This window comes from Empidonax traillii, unplaced genomic scaffold (assembly GCF_003031625.1).
Source record: "Empidonax traillii isolate 1590-97213 ecotype Southwest subspecies unplaced genomic scaffold, ASM303162v1 scaffold270:size1067046, whole genome shotgun sequence".
NCBI classification, from domain to species: domain Eukaryota; kingdom Metazoa; phylum Chordata; class Aves; order Passeriformes; family Tyrannidae; genus Empidonax; species Empidonax traillii.
Genome location: NW_020955463.1, coordinates 5,067 through 27,004, shown reverse-complemented (window position 1 = coordinate 27,004; position 21,938 = coordinate 5,067). Strand labels below are relative to the sequence as shown.

Sequence of the window (21,938 nt, the reverse complement as noted above, 5' to 3'; positions counted from 1 at the left end):
GCACCATCTAGTATTAAAACTTCAACTACAAGAACCTGTTTTCCATCGCTGTAGTCTGTCAGGCTTTTATCACTTGATCTGAGACTTTCAGGTTGTATGTCTCTCTCAGGATAAGTTTATTTTAATATTGTCAGCTAAACCAATTCAACCATTTCCAAGAAAAACTATGGGGGAGGAGAGAAGGAATGTTGTTTTGCCCACATTAAAAAGGGGAAAGAAGATAAATCCTCCAGCTTTTTGATTGAGAGCTGCTGTGCCATCATGTTCAGGAGTAGCATCTGTGGTGACAAGACTCAGAGACATCTGCGCATGTCCTTGGCAGACTCATCTCTGTTTCCGGCTACTCCATTTTCTGAAGACTCTCATACATCAGCACCCCCACCAGCCTCTGGTGGTGAGCAGCCCACTCTTGACCCAGTCCTGTGCAGGGATGGTTCTCGTGCCATAAACTGCTGCAACGGATGTGCCAGCAGAGCATGTGCTGCTGGAGGGGGATCATCCCTGTAAAGATGGCTCTTGCTTCTTCCAGGTACAGGTGAGATGGAATCTCGAATCTGGGAGCAGAGAGCCAGCCCAGAGGTAATTCTGCTGGAAATGTAGACAGGACAGAAGGTGTTCATCAGGAGGGAAAGGAAGAATATGGGGTGATGGATGCAAACAGAGGACTGACCAGGAGAAGCTGTAAGGGGTGCAAGAGGGTGGAATGGGCTGGCTAACACAGTGGTGGGTTGTGTGGGAAGTGTGACTGAACTGGTGGAACCAGAAGACAGGAAGGCAGGGAAGGGATGCAGGAGGGATGGCAAGAGGGACAGATGGACAGTGGGAAAGGAAAGCACTAGGGTGCATGGTGGTGAAGAGTTAGTAGAGTGGGGGGGATACTGGGCTTCCTGGACAAAAGTGTTGGTGTTGGCTTAGATGGGCAGAGGAATGGAGGAAGGCACAGTAGAGAAATTACTGCAACCAATTTTTTGGCTTATCCCATGTTTTCATTGTGTGGACAGCTGATTTGCCACACTTGGGTCGATGTGCAGAGCTATTAGGTTCTTGCAGCAGTTGTTTTGAACGTACCTAGTTCACTTTTAAAGCTAAGTCTTTTAAAAATCAGGTTGTAGGCACGTCAGAGTGCCTAGAATGGAGGCAATTGTTTTCACTTTAGTCTGTCTGTATAAATACTTCTGTCTGGCACATGTCTGATATGAAATGGGAATAATGTCACCCAGACGTGAGTGAAGATAAGCTAGTTTAATGTGTGACCCATCTAGATAATGCGCTTTGTAATTTAGATGCCTGTTAGTAACTCTGTCTTCAGAACAGTGTTTGGATAACTGCTGTAGATAAAACCTGGGAGGACTAGCATCACCTAGTCTGCACATCAACCAGGGCAGGAGTCCTGCAGAATTCAGTAGCCTCAAGTCATGTAATTACCGACTGCAGCAAATTGTGTGTCCATGCGGGGTGCCTTGATTTTGGCAATTCTTGATACTGTAGGCATAATTTTGCAATATGAATCATGTGCCTTCTGTGTTTTCTTTTCTGTAAAAAAAAAAAAAAATAAAATCAAGTAGCAGAGAGTGGAAGAGATGTTACAGAGGGCGGCCAGGGCCAAATTTTCTGATACTTCTGGTCTCCCAGACCAGTATGTGGCTGCTGTGCCAGGATGCTCTTTGGAACCTGGGCTAAAGGAAGGAGTCTGCCAATGGGCTGTTTGGAACACCATGAAGGGAGGGTTCAACAGCATGCAAGCCATTTCAGAGCATGGAGGTAGGAACTGCTAGCACTGTCCATCATACAGATGGTGGAACCCCCCCCAAAATAATAAGGCTTGGGAACCCCTGCCGCTGAAAAGAGCTACAGATAAAGGCGGATTATCATTAGTAACCGGTGTGTTTCCCCCGCTGAGAATGAGCTCCAAAAGCAGCTCTGAGGAAACTCTAGCACCAGACTTCTTCAGGGTGTTTTTCAGGAGTGCTTTGGGCTTTTCTCAGTGCCAGCGATGAGATCCTCGCTCTTGGATGGAGCACCCCGAGACGAAGTGCTCTGATGACGTTTCCATCTGGTGGTCCCATTGTGTCCCGCTTGCTGAGGCTGCGGGTCCCCATTGTGTCTGCCTGCACGGGGGCTGATGCTGATTTCCGCCATTCACGCTTGTTTCTTTGCATCTGAGAGTGCTGCTGAGAAGTTTCTAGAGAAAAGCTTGGCCCCTGTTTCTAATGTAATGCAGAGTCGTACCGGCTGCCGGGGACAAGTCGGAAACGCTGGCAAGATAGCAGGCATCCTCAGGAAGCAAACCCTATCAGAAAGCACTGATGTCATTGGCAAACAAAACAAATGAGCACTGGAAAAACAAACTGTTTTCCAGCCTTGTTGATCTTCCCTCAAATTAGAAGCTCTGCACAGCCTCTACTCTGTGGCCCAGTCTGACAGATTATTTACATGACAGCGCTGCAGCAATGGTTTTGTTACTCCTGCCAATCCAATTCCTTTGATTTTATTTTTTAGATTTATTTATCTTAAGGGAGGGTGGGGTGAATGTCCCAGCACTGAAGCCAGATTTGTAAAGCTGGCCAGCATCCTTGCAGATGCTGGTGCTGACATGGTTGATGTCCTGCAAGCTTTGATCAGGCAGGACCTCCAGCTTCCCTGCCCCCAAGCCAGGTCCAGTGCAGGGCATGCCACCTCCCCACAACCTCTGCACAGCCCTTCAAGGCACGTGTCCTGCCAGTGTCCTGGTTAGTAGCCACCTCTCACCACTGCTACTGGCTCTTTGGAGCTTGTGCCATGAGCACGGAGCATTTTTACATGTGGTCTGGGTAGAGCTCGTCTGGGGATTGGTGCCGAGAGCACCATGGCAGGCAGAACGGCGCGGGCTTCACCCCCTTGGTTTTTCCCACTGCAGTGTTGTGACGGGCACAGTGACAGCATCCTGCTCCCAGATGGGCCTCCCCACCACCCGTAGCACCGTGGGGTTTTCCCTTCCACATGTGATAAGTTTGCAGAGCAGAAGGAGACAGTTGCACCAGTTCCTCATGGGGCATTTCCACTCGTTGTCCTTCACTGCTGATGCGAGGAGGAGGATCAGAGTAAACCCTACAGGCTGGAAGTGTTTCACCCACTCGTCTTTGCCTCTCTGATGCCACCATGGCTACAGTGGCAGCAGAGAAGGGGTTAAGCTCTGCTCCAAACCAGTCTGATAATAGCAGGAAAAGCACATTTCTTCCTTGCACCTGTGAGCACTTTGATGGGCTTTCTGCTGTTTATGGTAGTCACACTGGATCTTTCTCTCCTTAGAAGCTGAACAGCTCTAGCAGCCAGCTGTTCCCTTTGCTCTGCTCGTACCTGGCTCCTTACACAGTCCAGGCAGAGGGTGGATGGAAAATCAGCTTTTTAGGTCAGCATTCAAAAATAACCCACAAAGCCTTCCCTTCCTTCCATGAGGGAAGGGTCCCGCTCCTCCCTGCTTTCTGTCTGCTCGTACTTAGTGCTGGCTCGCCTACTCAGAGCTCTTACTGGGAATTTGGAGTCGTGTTCTAGCAAGGGCTACTCCTAAAATATCTTCAGCACAGAGCTTTATTTCTCTGTTTTTAAAGGGTGTGTAGTGTTACATGTGTGAAAAGGGAAGAGATTCATTAAGCTCTAGAGGCAAACCGGTTTAAGTGCTCAGCAGGCTCTCAGGCTGAAAAGCTACTTCTGCAGCATTCCAGGTTACCAGTTAAGTTGTGGCTCTGCATAAAAATTTTGTCTGTTTTTCCGCACTGTGGGCTCTCCCTGGGCAAGTGCTGTGGCCACTGTGGGCAGCGCAGGGCAGATGTGGCTGGAGGTCCCTGCATGCCCAGGTGCCGCACTCCAGGCTGGCCCAGAGCTCCTGGCCAGACCAGCTCTGTAGCCTGCAGAGCACTCAGGAGACAAGGCAGCACAGAAAATGGATGAGGTGCTGGATAGGCAAAAAGTGGCCATAGTATATAGGGGACTGCAGCACAGAAACTGGTTTATATAGTAAGCCAACTGATCCACTTCTGTGTATACGTAGCCTGGGAGATTTAGTACTAATAAACACATAGCATCTATCTCAGTAGTTGCTCCATTTCAAGGAAGTAATTGTCAACTGAAGTGAACAGACTTCTCCCTTTTTGCATGTCCAAGGAGCGATTAGAGACCAGTGTATAAAATGTACTTGCTTGTCATGCTCTTTGCAGAGACAATCATCTTCTTTTGAGCAGCTGCCAGTGCTGGGCTCATGATTCTCCGGTGGACCTGCTACTACTAAGGACACACAGTACTCACTAGGCATGTTAAATGAGCTAGCTCCTCATGCATGGAAAATCATCTGGTGTTTTACATTTTACATAACAAATTTATTTCTGTGTGTTTTACCTGTTTATCCACCTTTTTAATATTTCTTTCTTCTGGTGACACAGTTCTAACAAGGAGGAATGTATCAGAACAGGACCATTGTTTTTCACAACCTACAGAACAGAACGTTACATTCCACTTGCTTTAAAACTCAGGAAGACTGGGTGTTCTGTAATTGCCGTAATAACCTGTAGGAATGGTATAGACAATAGAGATTGTTTCCGACCAACTAATTCAGTTTGCTGGATCTTTCCTCTAGTGAGTGCAGAATTGAGGGCTGTCACTGGGCAAGAAAAATCTTAACTGTCCTGTGTCTTGGAAATCATTGAGACACGATAGACATGGCCATTGCAGGTTGTTTCCAGTCGTGTTACTCAGTGGAAATGTGCTGTAAAAACAACATTTAAAAATCTTAGGTTTTGTGTTATTCTAGCTGAGGACTACAAATTTCCAATGGGCCAATGCAGGGAGAATAGAAAGTAAGCTGTAAAAAAGACTGTTTAGCTGGGGTATTGCATGATATTACCTGGGCTTCTCATGTGGTTGCATAATTCAGTTTTGTTCTTATGTATATTTTGTCCTTGTTCATGTGAACTTCTTTTTTTAATTGGAATATGCAGAGCTGTAGGGAGAGGCATATTGCCCTGTAATCCACCCCCTCGTCCTGCAGCAACTTAAAACACAATATAGAGCACACCTCTCCATGACTGGAGAAAAATAGTTTTCCAAGGAAATGCCTGCTCAAGTTGTGGGCTTGCCTTCGGTGCAAAGATTTTTTTGAGATCACATTAGTGAAATCTGAAAGCTGCAATCACCAGTGAATTCTTGAGTGAAAGGGACTGAGTCAGCAGCAGCAGTGGCAGCGCAGCATCTGCTGCTTGGCTGAGTGCAAGGAGATGTATTGTCTAGGGAAGGCCATCACATGATTCATCAGCATCTGCATGCACTTTGCTTCATCTATTTTATTAAGAGAGTGGAAAACCCAGTCCAGGGTTTTAGCTTCAGTAGCCTACTAGCTGATCAAAGATATCTTTCCTTGTTTCAAGCGGTCTGTCTTTCCTTGTTTAAAGCCTTCTGCTTATTTTTGGTTTTGTTTTCTAGTAATGGGTCCAGCTGGAAAGAGCTTTCTGATGGCACAGCTGTGAGTGAAACCAGCACAACATGTTCAGTGTCGAGGACCTCCTGATTTCTCATGGATACAAATTGTCAAAAAATCCCCCTGTTTCATATGAGAACAGGTATGATGGATACCGACACGAAGTCACAGGGAAGAGATCTGCTCAGAGGTCAGCACTGAACGGGTTTGAGGCAGAATCCAGAGCTGGGGCCTACAGCAAGAAACCTCTGGTGAAAACCAACTCGAGCAGCACTGAAAGCAGCCATGGGAGCCAAGGGAGGCAAGCAGGTCCTGGTTACCACCATGACCTTCAGGGTTTGTCCACTTTTCATACTTCAGAAGGGGGGTAAGTTTCAGCATCATGCCATGGCTTTGCTTTCTCTTTCTTTTGGTCCTGAGAGATAACTAATCACAAATCTAACCCTTAACACCATCTGTGATCCTTTCCTGCTCCCATCCTAGTGATCATTTCCATGCACTGGATGTCCACCTGAAGCAGTGGCACATCCATTCACCTTCTTCTAGAGAAAGGCCTTTGGGAATATGGGAATGATGGGAAGTGGGTGCATGCGGGAAAATTTGATTTAACTATGAAGTCTGTATCAGAAAGGCCTTTCTGATGGGCTTAGGAAAGCTCAGTCCTAGTACAGGGACAAAGAGGGGGAAAAGTTAATTTTCTTCAGTTTTAAAGAACTGAACTCAACCTCTGCCACATCCACACCTCAGTTTTTGTTGCAGATTCAATCATGTGCAGCGTGGTAGGTGCAACACACCCACTTCTGGTGGGTGTTCCTATATGCACTGAGGACTTTCTTGTTTTCCTCAGGTAGCTTTAATGGAGTAAGCATGAGAAGGTGCCTTTGCACTTCTTTTTAAAACGTGCCCAAGCCAGTGGAAGCTCTTGTCGTCATACCATAAAATGAGCTTGTACAACCGTGGTTGCTCAACACAGAGTACGTGCACACCGGGGCTGGGGCTGGCTGGGCAGGAAGAGCTGTGTGTACACACCGCTGCTTGGCCATTGTTCTGCAGCTATTTGAGTGCTGCAGATGAACAAAGGAAAGGGGCTCGAGCAGGACTGGAAGCCAGCCCAAGTATGAGGATGGTTTACAAGGAAAAGCCCCTTCCTCCTGCCGAGTGGGCTTGAAACTGAAAGCAGGGCAAAAAAACACTGTCACCTTGGGAGCTTGCCCTCTTACGAAGTCCTTCAGTAACATGTGGCAAAGCCATGTGTCCCCTCACTGCTGGGCTTGTCTGTTCTTTCCCTTCATATATCTTCCCCTTGCAAGCCTGTTTGCCTGGAGCAGGAATGGCTGCTGGTTGCCAGTTAGGATAATGGGCTGGAAGAGATGTAAGCCTTGTAAAGCACTTGTAGGGCAGCAGGTCTCAGTCGAAGTGAAGGTTTGCAGGTGGAACCATCCATTCTAAAGAAGGAAGGACAGGACACAGGTTTAAAGGTAATAAGGCGGATCCTTCCAGGTGTGTTTTGAATGAAGTAAACTGGGTGGCAAAATAAGTGAGGGAAGATACTGAAAAAGAGTGAAAGGGAAAAAAAATTTGAAGCAGGATGAGAGAGTGTGCAGTGATGCTGAGGAAGCTAGTCTGTTTCTAATATCTCAAAATGCAAGGGGTGGAACCTGTCAGTCTACAGGATAGTTAAATATTATATCCTGGCTTTTAAAAGTGGCTTTTCCACATAAAAAATAGGGAACATAGCCCTGGAAATGGCTTTGTCATGCTTTCATAAAAACAGAAATATTTTCTTGATACCACTGTTACAGCAAAGTCTGCTTCCCAGTGAGCCTGCTGGGAATCCTTGCAAGGCACTAGCATCTGGGATAACCTTTATATCAGGCATCGCTTCCTTGCCATGCCTGAGTGTGTGAATTGCCTCCATTGCAGAGCACATGGAGGCCACAGCCGTGGCCCTGCTGGTCCAGGAAGTGAGGAGCAAGCTCCCTGGGCCAGATCCAGGGAAGCTGCAGCTGCAACACTATGGCATCTGTGTGTCAGCTCCTGAGCTCCAGGGTGACAGTCCCCCTCCAGACCCACTCCCCTGCACCTGAGGCATAGGGCTGCCATGTGAGTGTGAGCTGCTTTAAAACTGATGAGAAGAAATTTCTCATGTGTTTGGGCTTGTGGCAGTTGGGCCATAGTGAACTCCGTATTTTGATATTGCTGCCTGGTTTCTTGACTGTTGCGGGAAATAGGCTTCTGGTTCTCAGGCTGGCAAAGAACTGCACACTGCAGAGAGCTGGGGACCGTTTGGGAATTATCTACATCACACTGTTGTTTACACCCTTGTATAGAAGAGCTGATCACCTCCCGTATACCACAGAAGTGAGTGAGGTTGCCAGCCTCGTGGCTGCCTTTGCAGGCAGGTTTGCAAGGCTTGGGGTGTTTTGTGATGTCAGGGCATGATGCTGTTGTCTCTGTTTATTAAGGTTGTTCTGCTAATTAAAGCCTGCTGAGGAGGAAAGAGGCTTCATAGCAGCTGCATGTGGACACATCACACCACTTGCTGCTCCTGCTTCGTATGATGGGGGATAATGCCCTGGTGGAATGGGGGAGTGGAGTTTTGCTCTATTCTGTTGTTCTTCAGGCAAAGCGTGAGGGAGCAGATGGTGGGAAGGCTGTCCTGGCTGTCCTTGCTTAACTGAGCGTTCAGAGTCTGCACAGTAAAGGTTTGGAAAAGGAGACAAGTCAAAGAAAATGGGAAAGCTGACCCTTTCTGAGTGGAGATGAGAGGGTTCACAGAAGGAGGACTCCCTACTGATTCTTTTATGCATGGAGAGAAGAGGCACTTTGCTTAGCTGTTTGTGTGGGAGGAGTTATGTTGGTAGGTAGCAAATTTAGAGATAAATAGATAACGTAGTTAATGAGATTGCTTTCTGGAAAAATTGGAAAAGTGTACTGGTGTTCCCCAATGCTGGGTCTCAGAAGAGTGTATGTGAGGAGAGGATCCCAAAATAGAACAGAAGCTGCCAGTGTCCAGAAAAGCCCTCTGAAAATTTTTCTACCTTCCTGCCTTTCTAACGGTGCCTCTTTGTTGGGCACAAAGTTTGTGCCAGTGCCTGCAGATCAGGCAGGGTTAACTAGTGGGTGCCCAACACCTACTGCTTGCATGCTGGCAGCCAGCAACAGGGACAGACACTCTGTAGATACCCATGCAGTGACCTCATTCTGCAGGGTTTGGACTGAGAGGCCTGTGCCACACTCCTGCACTTTTGGCCCCATTTTCTGCATCACGTGAGGTCCTGCTGGTCCGGTGTCACCTTAGGGGACTGGGCGGCTTCAACCCATTGCTCTGAGCATGACAGTTCAGTGAAATGCAGTCATGCAGCCAGTTGCAGGGTGGACTGATGGCTTCACTTCTTGTAAAGGGCTAAAATTCGTAGAAAGCTACAAATAGTTTGGGGGTTTTACACAGTTTTAATTAGATTAATTTTATGTAGAATCAATTCAGAGCACTTTGACAGCAAATGTACTATTCATTAGAAGCAGACCAGTTAGGAAAGAATTCATAATATTAAAATCCCCCTCCTTGGTCCCATGGGACTACTCTATCCTTGACACTTAAATCTCCACGGATGGTCCCATAGGACTGCTCCATCCGTGGCACCTCTCCCAGCTATGAGGCATCTGCAGGCTGCTGTGTTCGGGTGTGCATTTCTTCGTGCATCAGTACCAGCACATCATGGAGAGACTGAACTTGGTAGAGGCACAGTCAGAGATGAGCTGCTGCTAAGAGGGACTGTGTGGTCTTTTCACTGATAATATGTCATGGTCGCAAAGACTGCACCATGTCCAGTACTCGCCATCCAGAGATGTAGCATTGCTGAGGCTGTAGTGAAGCGTATTGAACTTGGAGTGGCTCTTGGAAACTTCCCTTTCCACCTCTTCACTGACTGCAAGACCCAAAAGTGTTACATGTCCTGGAAGGAGGCACTCTCTGCTGCATTTGTGGCCACAAGCTGTGGTCATGCTGTGCTGCCCCACTTCCTCCTGCCTGTCTGCCCACTCTGTGTGCAGGTGTGAAGGAGCTGCTCTCCCAACACTGGGAGCAGAGGATGGAGCTAAAGTGGAGGGTCCTTGAAGCATTACCTTCCCACTGTGCAGTGCAGTCTCATCTTTTCCAGAGATTTATTGGATCCCTGATAGAGACTGTCTGTTTAACCCTTTGTAGTGCCTTAGCCAGGAGAAAGAGAGGCTGATACTGTCTGTCCTTTGAATAGATCTTAGAAAAGATCAGGTTTAAAATGCTCTAAATACTATCTCTTAAATGTCTTTTCTACATTCGTGTTGCAATGATGACATAGTACAGGTTACATGGTGGTTTGTATCATGTTCTGAAGTTCATCACTGGAGCATACTTATTAACCTTTAAAAATAAATTTAATCTTTTAAACAGCTTTTAATAAATGGAGAAACAACCATTCTGTTGATAAGAATTTGGGTTTACTTTGTTGTTTTGTTTTTTTTTTTAAATGGTGAATTAAGCTTTGCAGCAACATCTCTGGAAATTTAAAAATCAAGATTTTTAGATGCTTTTCTAAGAGATGATAGCACTGAAGCAGGAATCATTTCAGAGAAGTCTGATGGTCTGCGCTGAGCAAGATGTCAAACTAAATAATTGTAATGGTCTCTTCTGATCTTGGAATCTATGGCTGTGTACTTCCTGCAGTTTCTGTAGACCTTTTTATGATGATGGATGAAATCAAACAGAAAGAGCAACCTCTCCCTTCCCTCCTCACTGTTGCTAGACCCTGTTTCTGACCCCATTTTATAAAATACAAATGGGGCCACAGCAGTATGGGGGTGAGATGAAAAGGTAGAAGACAGCATTAGTCAAGCTGTATGTTTCCACGTGGAAATGTTCATTGTTACTGCAATCAGCTCTTCGATATAGGAGGTGTCCTGCTGTATCTCACTGATTAATGAAAACGTCTGTTTCTTCCTGAGGTTCAGCAATCGAACTGTATTTTGTGCTTCAGCAGCAGAACATTTTGTTCAGATGTTCAGTCTTAATCCAGTTGAATTAATATGAACAAGATGCTCCTTATCCCAGTTTGGTTTTAAAACTTTTAGACTCACAGGATGAAGTTAATATGCATTAAAAAAAAATACTGCGGATCTGGATGGCTTAATTTTCATTCTGAATTTCAACTTGTATTATGTCTTCACAATCTCCTATTTAAATAGACCATTGTTTTTAGTAAAAAGAGCCACATGACACTGTTTATATACCTTGGGGTGAAGAGAAAAGAAAGAAATTCTTGAGTTCTAACTACATACTTGTCCTATTTCTGTCAATTTTGATTTTTCTTTCCAGTCTTATGCTGGTGGCAGCCACATAGTGTAAAGGCAGTTATATTGTTGGACACCTTAGGTACAAGAATAGCAGAATGCAATTCAGGTAGAAAATTAATTATTTATATAGAAGGGTACCAATTTTGTTCTGCAGTAATACATAAAACAGCTTGCACTCTGTTCAGAAGACACAAAGAAGCTATTCTGTTCATGTAAATTTACACAGAACAGGTGTGTTCTGAATTTCTAATCTGCAATAAAATGTCCAATGTCTTCTACCTTTCGAGCAAAAGAGGTAATCCCTATTTTGTTTTAAAAAATTATACTTCTTCTGATGTATTTTACATTTTAAATTTTGATTCCATCTTATTCAGAGCTGTATTGATACATCACTATTGTTGTGACATGTCATTAATCCAAAGCACTTTGAAGAATTTTGTTCCCTTTGAAAGATGAACTAGAATCAATTCTGGAAATGACATGTTTAATTTCAGCACTTATACTAGGATGCAAATCATGTTGCTGACAGAACATATCTTAAATCTTACAAAATAGCTATCTACCTGTTCTCCCTACCTGTGCTGCCTGGAATCCTATTAAACTTGCATACCACAGTAGTCTTCTTGACATCTATAGATTTTGATTTATCGGGGTGCAGAAGTAAGTTCAAGGTAGTAATTTCTGGTTTTAGAATGGAATCAGAGAATGACCTGGGTTGGAAGGAACCTTCAAGATCATCCAGTTCCAAGCCCCCTGTTGTGGGCAGGAACAGTTTTCTAGTATCCATCAAGGAGGACTATGCATGTTAGGACAGCAGGTAACTGTGTGCATTTGCCTTTCTTTCTAACAGCTTTGCATAGCTAACAACATGTCAAAAGAGCTTCTGTCCCTTCCTTTACTCATGTTAATGACTGACTTTTAAATCTTCTCATTAAAATTGTAGTCATCTGGTTGCAAATAGATTACACAAACTCCATTGGCATAACTCATCATTTGACCTCTTAGTGGCCTTATCCATATGAGAAAGAAAGGGCATCTGTGCATGCTGCCTCTGATGCTGTGTTTTCTTTTCAGGGTTTGTGACAGGCCTCATTTAGCACGATCTTCCCAGCCCAAGGCTGATAAAGATCTTGCCTACTGGAGAAGACGAGGACAGGACTTCAGTGTACTACTAGGCTATTCCCAGAAAGGCAGCGTGGAAATGAAAAGCCTGGCTGCAGCCCCAGGGGCAGCCCGACACCCCAAGGAGAATCAGCTGAAGGTAGGGACAGGCACAGGGCATGTCAGAAGAAGCGGCTTTCAGGAGAGCTGTGAAGTGCCCAGCGACTGCAAATGGCAAAATCTGGGAATGGAAAGCTGGAACCAGCCAAGAAAGGTAGGGAGGCAAATGTCCGAGGGTGACAGGGAGAAGCTGCTCCAAGAGCTCTATTCACTGACCCTGGGAGACAACGTACTCAGCACCCACAGCAAGGGGAAATCACAGTCATTGCCAAGGGTCCTTTCACCCGAGAGCATGAGGTGCGTGGAAATGCCCTCCCTGACCAACAGTAACAACTCACTCAGTGTAACTAAAACTCCCTCTTATTCCCCAAACAGACTGAGTGTGGAACCAGCCAAGCACCATGGAACGGGAGGCCATTTCCTTCCCCTGGTGAAACCCAAGTATGGGAGACCTCTCAAGCCTCCATCCTACGAAATGCAGCGGCAGACTAGGGCACCTGCAGAAACTGTGGGTTTCCAGGACCACTACCAGAAAGATGAACCCACCTCCTACTTAGCCAAAGTTAATGAGCCAAGGCAAGATGTTTGCATTCCAGACTCTGGTTTGGAGCCCCCAGTGTACGTACCTCCTCCTTCTTACAAATCCCCACCTCACCAAACCGTGCCCCCACGTTCCCCCAGTGAAGTGCCTAAAACCAAAACGTGCGCCAGCAGCAATCCACAGGGTGCTGCAGAGCGGGTCGTACCCTGCCAGCGACCAGCCATGAATACTTTTGAAGTGGTAGGTGACCCTTGCAAAGACAACCCTTTTCCTCATGGGAAGCAAAGCCATGCAAGGCGCCCTGCTGACCACCTGCGTTCTGTCCAGTACATTCCCTTTGATGATCCTCGGATACGACATATTAAAATTGCACCGCTGGAAGGTCTGCAGGACAATGCTAAATACACAGAAAATGCATGTAGTCCCAGTTCTGGTGCTTTGCAAGAGAGAAATCTTGAAGTACAGTACAACAGTGCCTTTGTGGATACATCAAACTTGTCCAGTTCTGCAAAGGGAGAAAGAACTTCCTACAGCTCCACCCATAGCAACAGATGGTTGGCACCATCCATCCGAGATCAGGAAAATTGTGCCTTGCCGGACCAAAGAGACAGTTGTAGTTCAGCTAATCACAGCCCCCATAACGAAGCCAGCACAGAGTACGCGAAAGGCAAACTTTCTGTAAGAAATTCACATATGGACAGCACCTGTGAGACTGTTACAAAAGTGAAAAAGTTTGAACCTGGAACTGGGATGCAGAGCAAAAAGAGTTCAAAGAAAAAAATGAATGAAACTATATTTTGTTTGGTCTCTATCCCAATTAAATCAGAATCCAATCTGCCAGATACAGATAGGAACAACAACATAACCCAGGGCCCTGATAAGAATGGGTTTGATAACAATGGGGCTTTGCAAGAACAAAGTCTCTTAAGTATGTCTTCAACGGACTTGGAGTTACAAGCGCTTACAGGAAGCATGACCAATAAAAATGAGTTACAAAAACAAGAGCTGTGGAGACCAGAGGAGTTCAAACAAATGAATGACCTCAGGTTTATTCAGCCTACAAAACACAGAGAGCTCAAATATTCTGGCTCCTGGCCAGGTGATCAGTACAAAGACCAGCAGACACAGACCAGTTTCAGTGAAGAACCTGAAAGCCCACAATTTTTACATGCTACAAAGCCTGGGCAGCTTGATAGTAGCAATCAGCTATCTCCAAAACGCCTGGGAAGTACAGCATCCATGACAGGGGCAAAACAGACGGAGTCACCTTCTGAAGAGAGAGGCTGCAGGCAGAGCAGTTACAGTATGAAGGGTCAGATGTATCTCAGCCAGTCTAGCAACAGTGCATTTTCCAGGACTGCCACCACAGTCCTTCAGGCCCCCTCCCCAAAAGCCCACCACAGTCAGCCTGTGCCTGCCCAGGAGAGGGAAAATGGCCTTCTTTCCAAGGGAGATGTAGTTAAGGGAGAACCAGGTGCTCCCTGCAACAGTAAAGAGCTGTTTGGGCAGTTCCTGTTGAAACCTGTAAGTCGTCGTCCGTGGGATGCAATAAGTGAGCTAGAAAGTTTTAACAAGGAGCTGCAAGGGCAGGAGGAGAGCACAAGCAGTGAAGAAGACTTGGAAAGTGCTGCAGCTTCTCTGCAGGCAGGTGCCCTTATGAAGAGGAGGACACCCAGAAATGAGAAATCAAACGAGGAGCCAAAACGTGGTGGGAAATCAGAAATGGTTATGCCAGAGGTGCCTGTATTTAGGTCAGGAAGAGTTAAAAGTAAGTCTGAAAGTTGGAGTATGGGGACAGAGGATGGTGTCGAGCCAGGCTGTCTTGGCTCTAAAAGCTCCTTGCAGCCAGGAGGGAGCAGTGAAGGAGTCAGGCCAGCAGATGGAAGTCTGATAACAGAAATGGGGACAGGGGAAGCCAAGAGCAAAATGAGCAAGCAGCCAGTTCATGTGGGCCCTGTCAAGAGAGCTTTGTCCAGTAGCTCAAGCAGTTCATGTCACAGTAATCCTTTCAATAACCCTGTCTTGCAGGAGATGAGTGAAGACCAAAATTATCTAGACTTTGTTAAACTGAGCAAAGGTGCAACTCCCACAAATGATACGGTATTAGAGAGAGGCTCAGTAGGATATTTGTCACTAACAAAGAGGAACCAAGGGTGCTCTGAGCCAGATTTGAGGTCAGTGGGACTTGATGTGGCTCCAGAACCTGGTGCTAGCAACTCTGGTCACTCTTCAAATGCAAATGCAGTGGAAATCCCCGTGAATGAGTCATTGCAGGCAAGAGCTGCAAGAATTTTAGGTATAGATATAGCAGTGGAGTCTCTCCTTCCAGATGACCACGTTGGGCCCCACCCAGGCACTAGCCCTGCAAACGGTGCTCAGGACTTTGAGTCATCATCAGTGGAGAGCACAGTAAGTGACAAAGAAGGAAAAAAGGAGGATTCTTACGAAGGCAGACGAAAGTGTGGCTGGACAGAGAGTGCTCTCTTTGTCAGAGCCGGAGGACGATCTTTACACCGTGATGAATGCCAGACCACTCACCAGGAAGCCAGTGCTAAAACACGGGTAACTGAGCAAGCTCTGGAACAACCTGTGAGTCCCAGCCAAGGTGAGGACCAAAACTTGGTTTGCAAGTCACCTGTGTATCAGCATTCAGAAAAGAGAGTGAGAAGCACCTCGAAGGTGATAGAGACGCTTCAAGGCAAGCTCACCTCTCCTCCAAGTCGGACTGCCATGGATCGCTTAGTGCGGATGAAAGAAGTTGACTCGGTGTCCCGTATGAGACGTCTGAGCATTAAGAGCGCAGACTCGGGAGAGGAGGTTGATGAGGAGAAGCTGTCAAAGGTACAAGAGGAGAGAGGAAGCAAACTGGCAAGCTCAGGGGCTGTTTCCAAGCGTGTTATCTCTCTCAGTGAAAATGGATGTTTAGGTGGAATGGACAAGAAGAAGATCAACAGAGATTTTTCTTTAGGTAAGACCCTATTGTGGGAGATCCAGATGGATACTCTTTTCTTATGTAATGGGCATGATCAGTTTGCTTATGCCCACGTATACTGCTCAAATAGTAACAGGCTGTAGGTGGTACTACCTTCATCTGGGAGCCACCCACTTTGCTCTCCTTGTGGAAAAGATGAGTGTTCTCTGATCCCATTTTAGGAATAGTTACTGTAAAACTCACTTGTGATACTGAAACTCATTCACAGAGACTGGAGTGCTCCCTAAGGTCTCATCTCTGTCTAATTGTTTCAGGGAATGGTCAGGCTAAAACAGCGGAGTTCAAAGACAGTTACTCTAGTGCTAGTGTTTGGGAACACGTGGTGATAGCCTCTTCTTGAATGCCAATTTTTTTCCCTCCCTAATACTTAAATAGACACATACTATATCATAGTTCATAAGAAACTAAAAATAAAAATCTGATGTTCTTCTATGAAGCCTCTGGGAAATAGCTACATTCAGGGGCCTGGAAAATTCCCTCTCTCTCATGAATATTTTCCAGATCAGTTGTTGAGAATAGCTGTTAACCCCAAGTCAAACGGAAAGTTGACTTTTTCAGTGAACACCTTTTTTTTCCCTATTTTTTGGTGTTCCTTGTCTCTCGAAAGCATATAAACTTGTGTAGTCTGTATGCATCCCCAAAAAAACACAAGCTATTCTCTGTCCGAAACTGTTTTCAGACAGCATTGTGTTGAACAACTGAAAATCAGTTGTTGCCATAGATCTCTGTAAAGGGATAAATCTCCCAGGCCACCTGCCTAGTCCATTAAATTAATTGAAGTGAGCAAATGTACGGTGTGAAAGTTGTTAAATTAGTATTAATCTCCTCCTTCCTTTTTCCATCCTCTCTGTAACAGCTGACACTTTACCTTGAAATCTGCACAAGTTATTCATTAAACCTCATGAGTATGAATCTGTTCGCAGTTTTCCAGTGCAGAGGGACTGGAATTAAATGGAGTATACTTTAAACTGGATTCAGGCATTTCCATCTGAAGAGAAATGCTTGTATGAGTTCCAAATATTGACTCCTGCAGTCTTGTAGCCTTTCCCTTCTTGTCTTTTTCTGTATCCCACATCTTTGTCTCTTTCTGCTCTGAACAGTATTTCTCTAGACCAGATTTTCCAAACAGGCTAATTCAGCTTTCTTGTACCCATCAGGTCTAGTATGCCCCACATGCATTTCATATGCGTTCCTCCCTTGGGGTTTCTGCTGGAGTGAAGAAAATATCTGTTGTGGTGACATGACTTCAGGGATGTATCAAAACAGATTGTGTGCATTTTATTGGAGAGTTATTCTGCAGTAAATTAGGTCTAAATTTATCCCTCTTGCTGACAATGCTAGGTTTGCGTTCTGCAGAGTGTTCCCATTGCAGCAGTTCCCTCACAGCCATAACAGCTCTCCCCATGTCTGGATGGCATGGATTTCCCTTCCTGCTGCTCACATCCAGTACCACAGGGTAACACACTTGTTTGGGGTCGGCAGGCAGCTCCTCCACTGGCCTCTTCCCGTTCAAAGAGACCCTAATTTGTCAATGACCACAAAATCTTCACCTTATCTCAACAGAGCAGGGCTGAAGATTCATGTTTAGTGAAAGGCCTGATGTTATTAAATCTCACTGCAGCTTCCCAGAGTAGCCCATTGGTATAATTGAAAGCCCAAATGAGAATTAATCCTGGAAAATCATTATATTAATTGCTTTTAAAGAGCAAATATTCCATTCCAAAAGGCCATTCTATTTAAAAATAAGGTAGGGTTAGTGTTATAATTGCAGACTGGGCCTGTCGCAGAGGCTGGAGCCCTTAGCAGAAACAGGCTTTCGCATGTATAATGTAGCTTGGCAGAGGAACAGTCATCTCAGAGTAAGAGCTCTGCCAAAACTCAGTGTGAGAAGCTCATCTTACTATGCAAATACTGCCATTAGAAGAACATCTCCAAGTGTTCCCAAATGCATTGGATGTCTTTTCTCCTTTGCTGTTTGAAGACATGGGGCTGCTACTCTGGCTTTGTTTCTGTAGAGAGCATTTCGAATGCGCTTAACCGAATGTTGAATAAACATTTCTGTTTCAGTGCTAGAACTCCAATGTCTCTGCCCCTCAGAAGGATGACATAGCCTGGCAATCTGACACTTTTGTGTCCTTGTTTAGGTGCTGAAAGCATGAGTAAGCTTTCAGGGAATAAACTGAGCCATCCAGAGGCTCCACGTAGCTTGATTTTATCCCTCCCTCCCTCCCCACCCCTACCCCTGTCCCGCCACTCCCTGAAGCAGTGAGCACCTGCAGTTTTGTGGGGAATTCTCATAATGTGAATGTGTCTGGCCTTAGGAAAATCAAGTTTCTGAAATGTAAATTCGTTTTTATTCTTAGGTTAACCTGTCACAGAACAGTTCAGAATTTTTGTATGTTCTAGTAGTTTAGATGGCAAAATATTTACAGTAGAAAAAATGTGACTGCTTTAGAAGCATCTTCCCACACCATCTGTGCATTAAGCTTAGAAAGATGCAGCATTATCCTGGAGTGCCCTAGCCCTCAAAAACTTTTTTCCTGTTGATTTTTTTTGCATTCATATAGTGTCTGTTTGGAAATACCAGAAGAGGCTTAGCAGTGATAAACAGTTCTGAAATGATTGGTGTTGCTGGCAGAGACGCCTTTCTTGGCCAGCCTAGCAATTTGAGGCGGGTAGCAAGAGAAGTGATAAAGGATTCTGCACTAGGAATCCACCCAATGGGGCCAAATCCAGAAGTCCTTTCTTAGTCAGTCTGCCCTTGACATGAGTCTGGATGCTGCAGATGGACACTTGCACATGGAAGCAAAAATTTCCCTCGAGGGTTTTTATGCTTGTTTGAATGAAGACATTCACTCACATCAACATGAAAGTTCTGAGGATGAACGTTTTACTCCAAAGTGTGATATTTATGTGTGGAGCTGTTTTCATGCTCAACTGTTTAAATGCGAGTGCTGTGGGAGTACAGCCCACGGGAGGGACGTTTAAGGTTAGCACAGATACTCAGGTTGTGTAAGAGCAGCAAGTAGCACACGGCAGTGCAGGCTGCAGTGCTGGTTTGTCCGGGCCCCTCTCGCCTACAGACTCCTCTGTAGGTAGCCGTGGTTCCTCCAAGACATGACTGTGCATCCCAAGGGTAAGTCAGGCACCTGCATGATGGCACTGGGCAGGAAGACCGCACAAGGCAAAGCCTTTCACTGCAATCCTATTCCAGAGTCACAAGGGTGAAGGAAAAGGCTCATTTCTGCTGACTTCATGGCAAACACTGGGATAAATCCATTAAAAATTCTGATACTAGAGTGTCCCTCAGGGATTTGGGAGAAGGAAAGCCAATGTGTGGTATGTCCTGTGAACTGACAGGAGGTAGGCTGAAAATAAAGAAGAGTGTCAGTAAGCCAGTCCAGTGCTTCAGTAAATAAGGTTCAAAATGTGAGCTGCAGTTTTGCAGACTGAAGTGAGACAGCCACAGTGATGAAGTGCAGCTGTGCTTTCCTGTTTTCTGTTAAATTAATCTGAAACCAAGGATTTGCAATCAAATGAAAAGACCCTGATGACTGCGTGGCATAATCAGTCCTTCAGCTAGCCTTAAACACCCTAGTAGGATTTTTAAAGCATTTACTGGTCCTTAGTGTTCAGAACAAGGGGGAGCAAATCTTATGTCTTTTTCTCCCTGTCAAGGCATCTGAGAACTAGAAGTAATCGCTCAGCATTCAGTGTGCTTGTTCCTACCTACCCAAAGCCTCCCAAATTCTATCTCTGTGCATTTGATTAAAGTTATTCCCAAATTACACTGGTATAAATACAGAATTTTGGTCAGGAATGTGGTATGTATCTTTAAGGTGGTAAGTCCATTATTATCATCTTTTTTTTTTAAAATAAAAGCTAGGGAAAAGCGGTCTCATTTCCACAGCTAGTAATATGGAGTAGAATTCACAATACATTATTAATAGTGCTTTCTTGTTTTTTTTCTCCAGATACCTATGACCCCACCAAAGTTGAAAAGGTGTGACATTAATGAAGAGGAGAATAGAGAGATTTCTGCTCTACCAAGAATGTTTCACTGATTTTTTTTCTGGGTGCTTTTTGTTTGGTTTTTGTTCTTTAATGTTTGGAAATTGTCTCCATTTGTCATGTTCATGGTGTACTGACAATGCCTTTACCACTGCCACTAGGAATTAGCTATTCATATCTGAAACCGTTGTGGAGACCACAGAAAAATCTGACTTCAACATTGGAACCATCTGGCTTTGTAGCGTTTAAGACAATACCTACCATTGGCAAAGAGTTTTCATCTGAACTGTATTTCAGTCTTCAGCAGGGATGGTGAAATGTATAAAGTGAGGTGTTACGTTGGTGTAAATGTAAACGTGTGAGATTAGGGAAATGATTTTTAAAAGAATGTGAATCTATAAGCTAAACTTCTAAGTATCTACATTCTAAACTTTGTTTAACTTAAGGGAGTTAAACATACTTAAGGCCATAAGTAGAAAGTGCTGCTGCACTATGTGGGGGAAGGAATGTGAAAGAGTAGCGAAGACTGATTGTGAAATTATTTCTGACTTCCAGAGTCTGAACTTACTTTGATTAAATACTTGCCACCTAGAGAGAAGAAAAGCAAAAACCCAAAAGCTTCTAAAAGATGGAAGACTTTTGTAGTACAGTGTACAGAACATGTAATTATAGTAGCTGGCAACTAGTGTTTCAAACCAATGCAAAGTATACCACTGGCTGTTTTGCACTCAGTATTACCTATTTTTGTTTTGCTGTTTAGAAATTCTTTATATGAAAGAATAGTAGCTGGTTTAAAATAGCCCATTTTAACAAAGTAACTATATTTCTTGTTACAGAATACTATCTATTTTTCTACGATGTAAACAATTGCTAACAAGTGGCAAGTATAAAGAAGTATTATTATTATTATTATTATAATTATATTTTAAGAAGACTTAGTCCTCTGAGTGAAGGTGCCCCAAGCAGATTTCACTTGTATATCTTAATGCACACACCATATTGCCACTTACTCAGTAGTGCTACTTTATTTTGTTCTAAAAAAGCCATCTATGTATGTATGTATGTACTACAGGGTTAATTCTATTTTTTTCCCCACTCAATCCTTGGATCGTTCTTCTTGGAGCCACTTTCTGAAACACAGCTGAGAACTGTCCAGACTGGTGTTGCTGACATTCCGTTCATGGGACATTCATTACCAAAAAATGAGTTTGGATCTTTGTCCCAGTGTCACTGAATGGCTCAGATAAAATACCAGCTTTCTGTCTTATACTTTGTTCCCTTTTGCAGATTATGAGTTTGGATATGGCCAGTGTACAAAAATAAGCAAAACTGGGTTTAATTCTTCCCTGAAGTCAACAGGGGTTGCTGGGGAGAAGTTCAGGTGTCTTCTTGATGGCATTTAAATACATGGCTTTAAATATATTTTATCTGCACACACAAATGCATGAATGACAGAGTTTATAATAAAGCCTATGCATTCTGCCCTTTGATCCTTAATTAGCCTGCTTAGTATGTGTCTTAAAAGCCTTTATGTCCATTCCTGTATGGGTTTTTTTGTAAGTACCTGTGTACTAACATTCTTCTGATGACTTGTTCATGTACTTCACCAGTCTATTCTACTGACGTTTTCTGGTTTCTAGCATAATCTTAATTTTTAAAGTCTTCTAATTTCTTGAAATATTTTTTCCTAAGTCTGTAATTTGGAAAGAATGATGGGGAAAAACACTCATCCTGTGTTTTGGCAGCAAGAATTTCTTGTCTGTAACACATGATGCTGTTACATATGGACTATTTAAAGCTTGCTTGAAAAGAAAATGTGGTGTATAATTTATTTTATTAACTCTTGTGCATGATGTGCAGCAATTCTTGTTGACAAACTGTTCCTACCACTCTTACTATTTTCTCCTTTCTTCATCACCATCTAGGACATCTCGGGGGTTGTAAATAGCTACAAAGCATGTTTTGCCCCCTTTCCCCAGCCAATACCCCCGACCTGAATCCTGCCCAGTTCTGAAAGAACTCCAACTCTTGTCATCCCACCTATCAGTAAAGCTGAGATGCCTAGTGATTAATTGAAAGTTTTAATTTATCCTTGATTTCTGGAGAACTGTAAATGGTCCCATATAACCAGTCCTGCTACCTTCTGTTCGTGTCTCTGTGGAACAAAAGTTTTCTGTGCATTTTATTTCCTTCTGGAGTGGGTTAATTGATTCTGCAGCTTATCTGTTTCATCAGTCATGTCAAGTAATTACTTTTTCAGTGCACATAAAGAGAAGAGATTTTTTTAAAAAAAGAGATACAATGTTGCAGGGAAGGTTTTACTGGCCAAGAATAAGAAATTAAAACGTAAAAAGTGGGTAAGCTTTGTTTTGCAGTAGTATGTGACTGACCAGTGG

The 21,938-nt window shown here is 44.4% G+C and overlaps 1 protein-coding gene across 6 annotated transcripts in view; it reads left to right on the top strand.

The window, feature by feature from the left end:
- JCAD (junctional cadherin 5 associated) overlaps positions 1 to 21,357 on the top strand; it is a 60,175-nt gene extending 38,818 nt beyond the window's left edge. For 2 of the 6 annotated variants that reach the window (XM_027889689.1, XM_027889688.1), the window contains exons 2-4: positions 5,452 to 5,813; positions 11,852 to 15,507; positions 19,506 to 21,357. In XM_027889689.1, coding sequence (XP_027745490.1) covers positions 5,512 to 5,813; positions 11,852 to 15,507; positions 19,506 to 19,540 — 3,993 coding nt within the window. In that variant the 5' untranslated portion in view covers positions 5,452 to 5,511 and the 3' untranslated portion in view covers positions 19,541 to 21,357. Of the gene's footprint in view, positions 1 to 5,451; positions 5,814 to 7,075; positions 7,550 to 11,851; positions 15,508 to 19,505 lie in introns of those variants that run through there. The other 4 variants (XM_027889690.1, XM_027889691.1, XM_027889693.1 and 1 more) reach the window with 4 other exon arrangements.
- Positions 21,358 to 21,938: the final 581 nt, after the last annotated feature.